The 14,056-nt window shown below is 42.4% G+C and overlaps 1 protein-coding gene across 1 annotated transcript in view; it reads left to right on the plus strand.

Annotated features, from left to right (window-relative positions):
* maml2 (mastermind like transcriptional coactivator 2) overlaps positions 1–14,056 on the plus strand; it is a 35,889-nt gene that overhangs the window by 18,273 nt on the left and 3,560 nt on the right. Inside the window, exon 2 of the mRNA XM_071917514.2 lies at positions 7,772–9,016. Coding sequence (XP_071773615.2) covers positions 7,772–9,016 — 1,245 coding nt within the window. The remainder of the gene's footprint in view (positions 1–7,771; positions 9,017–14,056) is intronic.

Genomic DNA, 14,056 nt, shown 5'->3' on the forward strand with positions numbered 1-14,056 from the left:
TTGTTATTTCATATTCCTCAGCATTTGCTCTTAAAAAGCTTTTATAAACCTGATTTATATCGCCCCCCTCCCACACCCTCAAGCTGTCTCCCAGCCTGAAAATTGTTTCTTACCCTCCACCTCCTGCCCTTAAGCAGACACAGTGCACATATACCAATTCAAAGCAACATGTCATCATGGTAGATACATCATGTCCTGTCATTTTTGGTACACAGCGTGCAGCACATTAGATGTGGATTGAAATAGCAAGTGATGAGAGAGGGTGTTCCCAGCGCTAAGAGTGTTGGGCCAATGAGAATTTAAGTCTGTGTTACCACTAAATTAAACCCTTGGAGCTAGAATAGCAGCTTAGCCTATATGCTGTCGACAGGCAAGCCCTGTACAGTCAACTGTGACTGGCTCCCAGCTTGTTAAATGGTGGGACGTCTTTCTCTCCATCACTTCTCCTCTTTTTTTTTTACAATAATGGCTAAGAAGGGCTACATTCATTGAGGAAAAAGGTGGCAGTTGTCTATAATTGAAAGAATGACACTGTGGCCTCAATGTGAGAGCAGGATGTGGGAGCTAAACCTGGAGCACACCCCGTTATTTTTTATGAATATGATTTTACACTTTGCTCAGTACACTACCAATCAAATGTTTGGCCACACCTAATTGAATGTTCTATGTTTTTCATTCTCTTAAAGCCATTTTGATCTAAAGGCTTATGCTTAAATGCTTGAAATTTGTCTCTTAGACAAATATAAATAGTGAAGTTGATCCTATGTATGAATTTCTTTCCAAAGCCTTTGCCTTTCCATCAAGGCAAAGGGTGACTACTTTAAAGAATCTAAAATATAAGATAGTTTTGATTTAACACTTTTTTGGTCACTGCATAATTCCATTTGTGTTATTTCATAGTTTTGACGTCTTTACTATTATTCTAAAAAATGGAAAATAGTAAAAATAAAGATGTGATGTCCAAACTTTTGGCTGATAGTGTACATTATGGCAGGCAAATTTAAACACATAGTTTTCCTCATTGGCTTATTGAAGGGATCCCTTTATAGCAGTCCCTGCTGCGTGGAATGGCTCCTGAGTCCTGGGAGCCTTCGGTCGTCTTCAGTAAATGTCTCTGTGGTTAAGAATGACATGCGGATGAGAGGCGACAGCAGTGTCAGGAGCTCTGTGAGCCACATGGCCATGGGTGATATGATGTGACGGCTTGTCACTGCGATGTTGGTGACCTGTGGTATGTCTGCAGTGGCGTGGCTTAGCTGGTGCTGTGGTGATGCCTTGACAGAGTCTCCCCCCCCGCACACACACACACCCTACATTCGTTCCCAGGATCACTTCACTGCCACCCTACCAGGCAGGGCGTCTTGTGGGCCCCACCAAGGAACCTCAGCTCACACAGCTCAGGGACTCTGTCATCGCACACCCAATGAATATTAAATATCATGTAGGCCGTTCAACTGATGGGGCCTAATCAAAATTCCTTTACTTTTTTTAGACAATCCAGAAGGATTCATATAGAGTTTTATTTGAGTTTTAGAGGACTTAAAGGTCACACTGAAGCGAAAAATGACTTTTTCACCTTTTTTAGCTTTTATCATATCATATCATACACCAATTAGACAATTTATGACCAAAAACATTACAAAAAAAAGTTTCTTGTATATTTTTGTCAAAATCCCATTAATTTGATTTCATGGAAAATCTTTAGTGGTGACTTCATTGTGTAGCAGGAGGCAACATAAAAATTCCAACCAATAAAACCATCACAGACTTTTGAACAATCCCGCCCCTCCCATCAAATGACTGCCTTTCTCTCCCTAACTGATATGCCATTGGTTTACACTTGAATGCATGATCCCTCCCTGTGTTATGTCCCGCCCCTATATCCTGTTTGAACAGGAAATACATCACATTAAGGAAGCAAAAGGCCCACGAAAACGGCTTCTCATTGTGACTTTAAACTCCTGCTGGACAGTCCTAATGTCACAAGCAGTCTCATATCAACAATATATTGCAGTGGGATTCTAAAGTATTTTCCCATCATATTCTAAAAAAGACCTGACTGGGGATATCCAGCTCACATTTGTTGGGAGGAGTAGCTTCAAATGCCTCGTCCAGTCAGCCTCGGATCAGGCCTCTCAGCATTGTAATGGGCCAAGTGTGCAGTGAACAGTGACTGCAGAGATAGCAGCATTGCTTGTTCCTTTTTTTTTTTTTTCCAAGAGGGGCCCCACATATTTTCTTCTGGGGTCCATACATATTTTCAGAGCTGCTTCCTTCAGCCTCCTTTGGCCCCAGGATATCACATTGAACCCGTCTGCTTAATTCTGAACAAAGGGCATGTCATAGCAAGGACTGATTGGAATGCCGGGTTTTAATCTGTGCATTTATTGAGAACGGAGAGCCGATATTTGAATGTGAAGTGTCTCCAACAGGATTTTTTTTTTATTGTGCAAGCTCCCCCTTTTATTAAAAATAGCTAGTTTCTCCGTCGAATGTTGGGGCTGAGCTACAGTACTACTGTTAAAAAAAAAATCTGCCTTCAGTAAACATAATGGATGATTTCTCTTCAAAGGAGCTCTTATCATCTCTTCCCATTTCCCAGAGGCTGCCACAAAGCTGCCTCTCTCTCTCTCTCTCTCTCTCTTTTTTTTTTTTTTTTTTTTTTCCTGCTGCTGCTCATCCTTCTCTCCTGCCTGCTCTCTGGAGGGCAGCCTCAATCTAATACAACTGTGTCAGTAAGTGTGGGGATGCAAAGTGCTGATGAGCCAAAAGTAGCCCACCTCTGCAGTGTGCTGCTACGTCCCAACACGCGCCAGCCTGATTAGGGGAAGCACACCACAAACCCATACTCACGTCCCTGCACAACCTTACGGAACATGCCCCATAGAAACACATGAAATCCTCTTTTTTTCCTGTTCTGTTCTGTTCCAAAATGCAATATATCCATTTTGTAAAAAAAACAAAACCTGGAGTTCATCATTTAATATGTCTAAAATAGAGAGGATCATACCTGTACATGTGTTATCACTTTGCCAACCACTAGTTTACCCATTATCCTTTAAAAAAGTGCTGTAAATTGTTTTAATTCTGTGCTGTTTTGTACAAGTAGCTGTCATGTTTTTCAAGTGGTGGACACTTCATGTTGGAATGAAACTCTTCTCTGAACCCTGATCCATTAGGAATCCACATAGTTCAGTAGCCTAGTTCCTGCTGGATTCATCTTATGATTTTATGACCAAAGAAATGTCATAAAACCTACCATATTTCTTTTAGATCTAAGTTCAGTTATGTTTTCAGTACAATATTTTGTTTTGTTGCCTTGTTGCAAGCACCCCTCAAAGGTATAGCATTTCCTTTGTTCTCAGTGCTATGTAAACCTTCTCTTGAAATTAAATCTGTGTGAGGCTTTAAGCCAAAGCCACTGTTACTGCTACTTAAATTGGACTTAAAAATGCAAAAAGTCAGTGGCAGTATTCTCTCCTGTTGGTAGGCTTGCACAGTTAACCTGGGATAATGATTATATGGTTTTATAGTATATTATTGTGCATACTATACCATTACCTGAAATGTGCTGAATAAAAATAAGTCATGTCTCTGTAATAAACACCACCAGGATTAATCAAAGGAAACAATTTGGGAAAGGAAAAGCAGACTATCCCAGTCCCACTGACCCGATTTGACTGGAATCATGTACAGTACAAGCCACATGAATGTCCATATTATAGCAATCTCAGCCTCAGCTTCCTTACCTTCCCTTTTAAATAATTAAAACCGCCATGTAAAGTTGTTCTGAATGTTTATTTAATTTCGCTGAATATGATGCCATGGCTTGCAGCTTTCGACGGCAAGTGGAAACCCTATAATTAAATTGTGTCCTTCTCAATCTCTCAGCATTCTGGGAGCTGATAGCTGCATTTTTTATGACAGCTGATCATTGGCGCTGGTCTGAGGGCTCTTGTTTCGTGCCTGGCGAAAAAACGAGCTAAAATCCCCTCTTGCAACAGTATGCAACCTGCAGAACCGCATAAATATTATGTCTCCCTAGGAACACAATAGTCGTATTTATTCCTTTATTTTGGGACTGTTTTTTCCGTGTCAAACGCCGAGAGGAAGGTTTCTAACTCTCGCAGGAGCAGATTACAACATGTTTAAGGGCTCTGGTGAATAGATTAAAGGCTGGTGAGCTGGATCTTTTGTTCAGCCACACTCACGATCATGAAAACACACACACACACACACACACAAACCCTTGGAACACAAACCTATACCCTTCCAGCGTGCGTGGCTCTGAGGGCTGTGCCACTGGACTGACAGATGGTACCAGGAGGCCTGGTGTTGCGTCCCTGTGATGGCTCACCCGGAGCCCCATCCACAGTGCTCAGCATCACCACACTGCTCAGCTTGACACACTAGCAGGCAGCACAGAGACGCGCTACCAGCCTCCCAGCGCCCAGGAATAGATCTCTGCCTCTGCTGACATGGCCAAGGTCAGGTTCCTCACAGCAGCGGTCAAAGGGCGTCAACGGGGCAACTTAAAAAAAAAAAAAAAACCAAATCCCTTTCAAATTACTGCTTCATTTCTTAAAAGTGATTTTCAGCAAGTAGCTTCGTCTCCACCGGGAACCCCTCTCTCTTTGCAGCGCTGGCTTCTCTTCCCTCATTATTTTCACTGGAAAGGATGAGCTGTTGTTGCGTGTTGCAGGGCGAATTCAACTGGCTACAAGTCGAGCGTATAATGTTCTCATGAATGGCTGTCACAAACAAGACACAACCTGTTAAATGCTGTTGAATGCACACCGTGGGTTGTTTTCTGCTTACTGGTGACTTGCCTTAGCTGTGAGGGGTTTAGACGAGAGATTTAAGCAAAAAGAGATTCACAGAAGTTTTTATCTAGCCACGATTATGTGGAAACTCCTTAAATTTGTGTTCCGCTCACTCTGAGACGGATATAAACTTGGATGATAAGGTGAAGTGCATTTTGCCGACATGGAAAAAAATGAATGCTATCACTAAGGATTTCACCTCTAAGATGATCGGTGTATGAACGGTATATAATACATACGTTTCAGGCTCTCGTGCAGCAGGAGTCACTTTCAAAGTGATCCAGAGCTTCTAAGCTCATTAAATGTTAATCAAAAAATCTATTTTCAGATCACTTGGAGATCTGTCATGAGGATTTCAGGCCAGCTTAGAGGCCACTGCTTCTGAGTGCTGAGCACGAAATGAACAGGGTGATACTTGTGATGTGATAAATTGTAGTTTTTGAGTTAGCTTGGATATTAGTTGGTGACAAATGAAGGTAGAATGAAGATGACAAAATTACAGTGACGCAAAATCTCAACCGCGGAAATATTCGAAGGGCTTCAGCTATGAATTTTGAACTTAGAAAATATTGTTGTCTAACAGTCCATTTTTAAATGGCATGGAGGCAGTAGTGAGGCAACCCAGTCTCACAGTGGCTCTTTGCAACACATCCACTGTCCTTTCCATTATTCATGATGTGTTTTCTCAGACAGTGCCTTGAACCATGAGGAGTAGTCCTGGCTGTCTTCTGGCACTCCAGAAAAGAGCCCAGTGGAATGAGAGAACGTGTGTATGAACTCCGCACACTAGAAAGCCTTGTTTTCATCTGCATTTGGAGAAAAAACAGATGTCCGATAGTATGTGGGGAGATATATTTAATAGTCTGGATCTCAGTGAAGATGGTGAGGGGGAGTTGGTGAAGGAGACGTGCTGTAGATGAGCTTATGGAACACGTCCAAGTTGAAATTATATGCGTCTCTCAATGTTTCTTTGTATTAACTCGTCATTACATCATCTGACAAGATTTCTTTATTTTCCCTGCGCTTGTTCTCTCTAGCCTCTGAGAAACACTTTTCTACCAAGGTTTACTTTTGTGGCAAAGTAAATTTAATTTCATTGTAGTTATTGCTTTTCTTTTTCTGGCCTTGTATTTTATAGTTACATTGTAATATACAGAATGCCAATTGATCTCCTTATAATTTACTTATTTATTTTCTATGAATATTATTTGTAAAACTCAGTACTGTTGGACAAGGGCAGAATTATACTCAAATATAACTGATCTGATATAATTTCCCATATCCCTCTACCTCTAACGCCACCACCACCATCATCATAATCATCATCAACATCAACATTATCTTCATCTATCCGCATCGATACAATATGCTGAAACACACACACACACACTCAACAGCCCTAACAAAAGAGGCTTGGTGAGTCACAGGGATATTTGTGCTTTGATTAAAATGTGAGGATGCATTTCAAAACAACTGTTAAGAGCATTAGCAGAAGGCAATGCAGGCATGAACGGAGTAGAAATGTAGTGAACTACAGAAATCACTCCAAACCCTCAGGCTATGAATCATCTTAATGTGATATGTGCCAGCAGGTGGAAATGACTCCAATTTGTTCCCACAGTGAAATCTGCAACACACTGATACTCCTCTCCTATGCTCAGGTTGGTGTACAATTGGAGCCATTTTATTTCTTTGCTGGCACCACATTAAATGATGACCAGATAATCAGTCACTTTTATGTGTATACAGTGCCACTGAACTGTGCTCCAGAGACTGGCACTGGATAGACAATTTCTGTCTCAGTGAATTGTCGCTAATGACTCTTGTGCTCATGTTAAGGGAGAAAATCCATTATTTCGTTGATGTGACCGTGATGTCCATACCTGAAAACATAAATCATCATCATCGTCATCATTTTTGCTACGGTAACATGAGTATTCTGCTGAGGTTTTTATGCTTCAGTTTTATGGAGTGTTACTCACACAGTGGTTGGAGTTGTGAGTCACGGCTATGTGCTTATTACCCTAAATGAAGACATGGGGATAGGACAAAAGGAAGTCAGATATCTGCACCAGCATGTTAAGCAGAATCTCAACCACAAAGGAGAAACTCTGCTATCTAACGAGGCACAATGGAGGAAAATATAATTTATGTAAATGAAGGAAACAGACAAAGACCTCATTCTTTTCTCTGTGGTCTGTCGACTGTATCAGATTCCTAACTATCTTCTCAGCCCATCCACTGCGCTCAAACTACATTTTATCAAACCCATTTTCCAAATGCTGTTACAGTGTTTTGCCCTCATCACATGCCTAATGTATAAATAGATTCATAAAATTGATCTGTCTGTATTTAAAAGCTTGGTATGATATACTGTCACTGTCGTGTGTTTTCTTTGTCTGAATGCATCTCATGCCATGGTCTTGCTATCTTGTGTGACGGGATGATTTATGATAGGACAATGCATTTAACTATATTTTTGGCCTCAACCTTATCAATCAACACTTTATTCTACTAAATGAAAACAAAGTCTAAAGCAATCTTCCTAAAATTCACTAGCTGGTCAAGTGTACGGGGCCTACAGGCCTTGGAGCAAATTGTGAAATTGGATTAATTTACATGCTTATACTTTGAGCTGGGTGTACAATTTAATGCGGCGATATTCAGAACTATCATCATAATTTAAATTGGCTCACAACTTGAAAGACGGTTTTTGAATGAAGCGCAATGATTATACATAGAGGGTCTTGTTATCAAACATTTTTCTTTAGGCCACTCTTGAATTGAATTTCAAAATCCATGACCATTAACAAGGTCTTTTTTGGAAAACACTGTAATAGTGAATTAATGAGTTTAAGCTGAGATTACCCAGTCAGGGACTTACTGAAATGGCTGAATGTATGTATAGCATTGATACATTTCTCAACCAGGTTATTGTGTTTTCACAGCTTCAAGGATCTTTGCGGAGGAAGATTGAGGGACATGCACCGGGACACGCCCCGAAGCAGAATGGCCTCTCCTGTGGCCTCTCTGGATCAGACTTCAAGCGGGTCCGTGTGGACACCAGTGGTCTGGGACATGGGCCCTGTAATCACAACCTGACCCAGTCTCAGTCTCTGCAAGGGGCCTCAGCCATAGGGATGCAGAGGAAGAATTACATGATGCCCCATGGAGTGGGCTCAGACATATTCAACATGACCCTGAAAGAGATGAAGAAAGAGCCAGTTGAGGTCCAGTCTTGTGGCCAGTCAAACGCAGAGATGATTTTTGACTTCAAAGATGAAGGTAGTGGTCAGATTGACCCAGACCTCCAGGATCTGTTTGATGAGCTGACAAAGTCAGTGCCCTCGCTGAATGACCTGGAGTTTGAGAAGATGCTGAAGCAGGACGACACGTTTGGTTTGGATCTAGGCCGGCCCAGTTCAGCGGGGGCAGCCGCCAGCCTGTGTTCCCCGATGGACAAGCCGATAAAGACAGAGTACTCCCCGGATTACAGCCAGACTCACGGCGGCTCACCGCAGCTCCGACCAGCCTCAGCGGGACCCTCTTTTACCTTGACTAGCACCTCTCTGGCCACCACCCCTACCACCGCAGCACAGAAAGCTAACACTCAGTCGGGACACCCCAGAGCCATGCCCTGCTGGCCAGAAGTATCCCACGCAGAGCAGCTGAAGCAGATGGCGGCTAACCAGCAGCAGCCAGGCTCTCTTCTCCATCACCACCACCAGACCTCATCTGGGGGACTGACCAGCTGGTCTCCTGCCATGAGCACCCACTCCTCCACCAGCTCCTTCCCCCAGGACAAGGTCTCCGGCCCGGCCCCGCTGAGCCAGCAGAGGATCGGCTCCCAGAGCAAAGGCATCAACAACTGCCTCTTCAAGTCGAACGGGCACAATGGCTCCAATCATCTGGACATGAAGGTCCTCAGCACCAAGCCCACGTTGCACTTCAGCCCCAAAGCACCCCAGTCTGTCAGTCAGCCGATGCCTATCATGGCAAGCTCGCTGAACAAGACTTCAGCCCAGCAGCAGCAGCAGCAGCAGCAGTCATCTTCAACCGGCCAGAATCAGCCGCATTCGGCTCACCACTTCCAGAACCAACAGATCCCGCCGTCAGGAGCGCTTTGTCTGCAGCCCAAGACTATTCCTCAGCATGGAGCAGGGCTTCCCTTCAAACTGTCACAACAACGACAGGTAAGGGCTCAGTCCAAAATTCCTGCACATATGTAACTACTATCCTGTGTGATTGTATTGCAAAATAGTCAACTTAATGGCATTTCTAGGTATGTGTTTGGGTAGTGGGACTTAGCAGCAATAGACGAAGACCTGATGAAGGCACGATTGGGGCTGAAACGTTGTCCTTTTAATCTTTTGTTGAATAAAGGTCCCATGTGAGGAATAGTGTGCGGATTCTATGTCTTCTAACCATTGCAGCAATAACCATAATCCATAGTGTCTCAGTCTTAAATGAAATGTACAATTTTGACTAGTTACACTGTGTAGCCTATAGCGTTTGAGGCTGAGTGTACATAATGTTCTGTTGCCTTACAAAATTACCCAAATATTTTGCTCCTTGTATTATTCCATTAATTTCCAGGACATGCTGAATGTCTGGATAGTGTATTTTGTTACAATATTTGATTGGAGCCTTTTGGCTATCTGAAATAATATAGCATAGGCTCTCCTTTTTTTCTGCTGATGATGTAGTAATTTAATACGCAGCACAGTGAAACTCGTGCTTTAGTCTCCCGCTCATCAATCGGTTTCCTCACTTTGCTCGCGGCAGTCAACCTGCTGTCGGAAACTGCAAGGAACAATGCAACGCTGTTTGTTTTGGGAGTTTACTGTCATTGTTCTAGCTGCTGTCTGTGCCTTCACTGTTGCAGCTCCCTTGAATATGTATTTCCCCTCAAAGTGTTTTGACGATGACAAAGATTGCCAGAGCATGGTAGATTAACATGCAGGACTTCTAATTTCTCTGCTTGTCATGGTGGCTCCCCGTCAGGGCACAGATATGCACAGCGGGATTTGCTAATTGGAGGTTGTTAGCTACAAGGGACAAGTGGTGGAAAATGACAGTAATCTGCTTAGCCTGGTGCCGGAGGTTGAATCACTGATTTGTTATGATTGGGGAGATTTAGACCGTCCCCCCTTTCATTTTTGCACTAACAGTATCTCTAGCTGTCTTTGTGTGAAATGATAATGCGAGCCACACAAGAGAGCTCTCGTAACCTCTACAGATCAAGGGAAGTGCCTGGATGACTGGGGGAAGGAGGGAGGGAGGGATGGAGGGAGGGAGGGAGGGAGGGAAGGAGGGAGTTACACAGACATGGAAGTAAACAAGGTAGGATGACAAATATTCACCACGCATGGGTAAAACAGAACCAGTTTCACCACTACACCAGCTGGCCATCTACGCTCTAAATAGAACGTGTGGCTGTGCACATTTATGGGTTTAAACCCTTTAAAATTCCCTTTAAAATTGTTTCCTAATCAAAGGCTTTCCGGAAACATAGGAGGTAGAAAAATAGAGCAGAATCTTGTGAAAAAAAAAAAAAAATCTTTGAAATCAGCATAATCTCAACATTCATCTTAACATTTTCCGTTCCCCAAAAGGTCATCTTATCATGAGGTTTCAGAATGTGTCAAATGTTCCTTATACACCCTAGACATTTTTTTGAATTACTATTACGATTATTATTGTTGTTTTAAACTTTATTTACAAAGCACTTTTCAAAACAGAAGTTACAGGCAATAAAACAGAAAAATGGCAAAAAAAAGAAAAAAAAAGGGTTAAAAATGTAGGTTAAAACATGCATGTCAAATTATGAAAAAGCCTTTTTATACAAATGGGTTTTGATAAATTATTTAAAGGCAGGGTATTCCAAAGCCAAGGGGCCCTGACAGTGAAAGCCCAGTCACCTTTTGTCTTTAACCCAGACTTAGGAACTGCCAAGGATCTAGGGCTGTGCTCAGGCTCAAAAGGGATTAAAAGATTTGAGATTGAGCAAGGGACAAGGCCTTGACAAGCCATAAAAGTTATCAATAGAATCTTGAAATCAATTCAAAAACTGAAGAATGTGGTTCATTCACTTAGTTCTGGTCAAAAGCCTTGCTGTGGCATTTTGCACAATCTGGAGCAGTGCCACAGCCTGTTGGTTAAGGCAGGTAAACGTAGGCGTAATAGTGCTGTTATGTAGGAGTAACAGTAATCAAGACAAGAAGAAATAAAAGCATGTACGACTCTCTCTGTGTCACCGAGAGACAGGGCCGATGTAATTTTGGCAGTTGCAGAAAACATGACTGAGCTAGTGTTTTGGAATGTTGCTCAAGCTTTAAAGTTGGATCAAAGATGATGCCTAAAATTTTAGATACTACAGCCTTGATATTGTCTGTCAAAAGGACCAACAGATCACTGAATATGTCTTGAAATGCATCCAGGGCCTGTAACGATAACTTAAGTTTTATCAGATTTTCATTGCAGAACGTTCTGAGACATCCAGCTAAGTATCATTGCATAGCAACGGAGGGTAATGCCATACAGGAGAGTACAAGTGGTATCATGTATAGTGAAAATAAATGTGGACCTAGAATTGAGCCTTGAGGTACGCCACGTGTAACTGAAGAGGTGCAGGACACATGGTCACCGATGGAAACACAAGATTTTATATTTGACAGCTAAGATGAGTTGTGGCTGTAATACTCCTAGCTTCTTTTGGACCACATTTTGCAACATATGGTCTGATGAAAGTAGTTGGGAAATTGTGTGTAATCCAACTTCAGAGCCACTTTCACCCACTTCCTTTCAACATACAAAAATAAACCTAAAATCTGAAACTGATTAAATTGCTGACATTTAAAAACAGCTTCTGCAAACTGTGTTGTGATCTATAAGGGAGGGAGTCCCTATACTTTAGAATGGCTAAAACTCCTAAACACTGACACAGATCCTAGACTGTGCTCCAGCTCATAGTGGGTTAAATTCAAATATCACATTTTCATATGAAGCTTTTTAATGATTAGTTATTCTTCTACACTAAGTCTACACTTCACGTATATAAATCTTCCTCAAGCACTAAAATAAAACAGTGAATCTTTGGGAAGAAACTAAAGGGAAAAGGTCAATTGGAAAAGTTTTTATCCTCAAGAACCCTCTCTGAGCATTTCTAGGCACAAATTACTCTCCTGGTGAAAAATGTATGTGCTAAGCAAAACCATGTAAGAACCCCCTTTTAGCTCTTATGTTTTTAGTGTGTGCTATACATTTCATCACATGATACCTTTTATGGGGGGATTATGCTTGGGGTGAGACAGCCTTTCCAACATCATGTTTTTAATGTGCAGTATGTTTGGACAAATAAAATATGCACCCATGAAGCGAGGGATATGATAGTTTAGGGATGTTGGAGAAGAAACAGTAGCCACCCTGTGTCTTTTAGAGTAAGTGTTTTGAAGAAAAAGGCTAGCGTTTGAGTGCTTGCCTTCTGGAGTCAGCAGGGACAGGGTTAAATGTCTAGCTAATGTGGAGAGGACTGCTCACAGAGAAGAGAAAAGGAGTGGAGTCTCTTCCCACAGTGAATTGAATTAGTAATGCCATAGAAAATAAAGGTCCCGAAACAGTGCCCTGATCCCCTGTGTAACACTAGCGACTAGCAGTGAACTTCCTCCCACCGGGTGAAGCTAAAGACGTTTTTAAACAGGCAAAGATGTGAGCTGTGGTTCTTGTTTGAAGCTTCTTACAGTTTAATAATCGGTTGCTCGTTCAACTATGTCAAATTTCAAATCCACCGCTCTCTTTAGCACTGAGGTTACACAAAAATACCTCACACACTTAGACACTATGAATACGTTCTCAGAAAGCAGCGGGTGGAAGACACTTCTGCATTATGAAATCAGGTAGAGTTGCTGTGGTCGGTGGGCAATGCTATTTCAAGGAGAAAAGCTAGCATTGCTAGTCACAGTTGTGTTCTGTATTCAAACTGGGAAAAGGGAAAAAGTAGACCATTCTTACTGTTTTGTTCGGTTAATTCAGTGATCAAGATGATTAGGCTTCTACTGATGATGATCAAGTAAAGTCATTACTCTGAGGAGTTTTTAGAGGGGTAAAAACCTTTTTGTAAATCCCTTTATAGCTGTATGCTAAGATAGGCTGGTTTTCTAAATTAAACATAAGATAAAGGTTTATTTGCAGTAACACAAAAAGCACTTGCAGTATTCCTCAACTAGGGCTGATGATCTTGTGGCACCACATCTCTTTGTGGGATATGAGCAGGCCATGGGGGTTGAGCCTAGCGGGTCACTCCGGCAGTGCTGTGAAGGGAGTACTTGTTTCCTGGGAAAGGGAGCTGAGGCCAAGTCCAGATGCCGAGGCCCTCCCCAGGGACAGCGTCCTGAGTCCAGACTGGAGGAAGTGCAGTGTGAGAGCCGGCAAGGCTGGGCCTGGATCACTGTCAGCTGCCTGCACTGCCGCAGGATGGGAGACTAAATCACTCCGCTCCTTCTCTGAGGCCCAAGCCACATGTGGTATTCATTTACAACAAGCTTGTGAAGAATGAGAGGGGAAAAAAACATGGAAAACAGCTTTATGACACGTCAGGATGACAGAGAGGATTACTCAGTTGTACATGCTAACAAAACACTCCCCATCGGGTTTTTCTTACAACAAAGATGGAACAAGCCCTTTCCACTGTACCTTTGTTGGGAAAATGTCTGTGATGGTCATAATTTCTCACAGTCCTGATAACTGGATACAGTGAATCAAAGTCAGTGACTCTGCTTTCTATCGTAACTGGAGCAACCACTGTTTTGATGTTTTGGTGCCTGTGTAACCACACTGCCACGCTTGGTTTGCAGTGTGGATTGAACTCAGGCAGGGAAGGTGAATATTGGCTCATGTGAAATAGCTTATGACTTCTACTGAGAGTCAACTTCCCTCATTCTGTAATCCTGTCTGATTAATCTCATTTGACACTATCAGTCTGTTACTAGGTCATTCCATGATAGTCAATAAAACTCAAAATATTACAGGCACTCACCCAGGACCTTGAAAAGTGGAAAGGAGTTTTGGTTGTGAAGTCTTCTCTATGGCCTGTGGAATCCTTGTGGATTTCTTTTCATAATGTTAACACCCCCCACCCACACACACACACACACACACACACACACCCCTCTCTCTCCCTCTTTCTGTTTTTGTATAATACTTCCATGTTTTTTCTCTGTTTTCTCTGGGGGACC

This window comes from Centroberyx gerrardi, chromosome 6 (assembly GCF_048128805.1).
Source record: "Centroberyx gerrardi isolate f3 chromosome 6, fCenGer3.hap1.cur.20231027, whole genome shotgun sequence".
Taxonomy (NCBI): Eukaryota; Metazoa; Chordata; class Actinopteri; order Beryciformes; family Berycidae; genus Centroberyx; species Centroberyx gerrardi.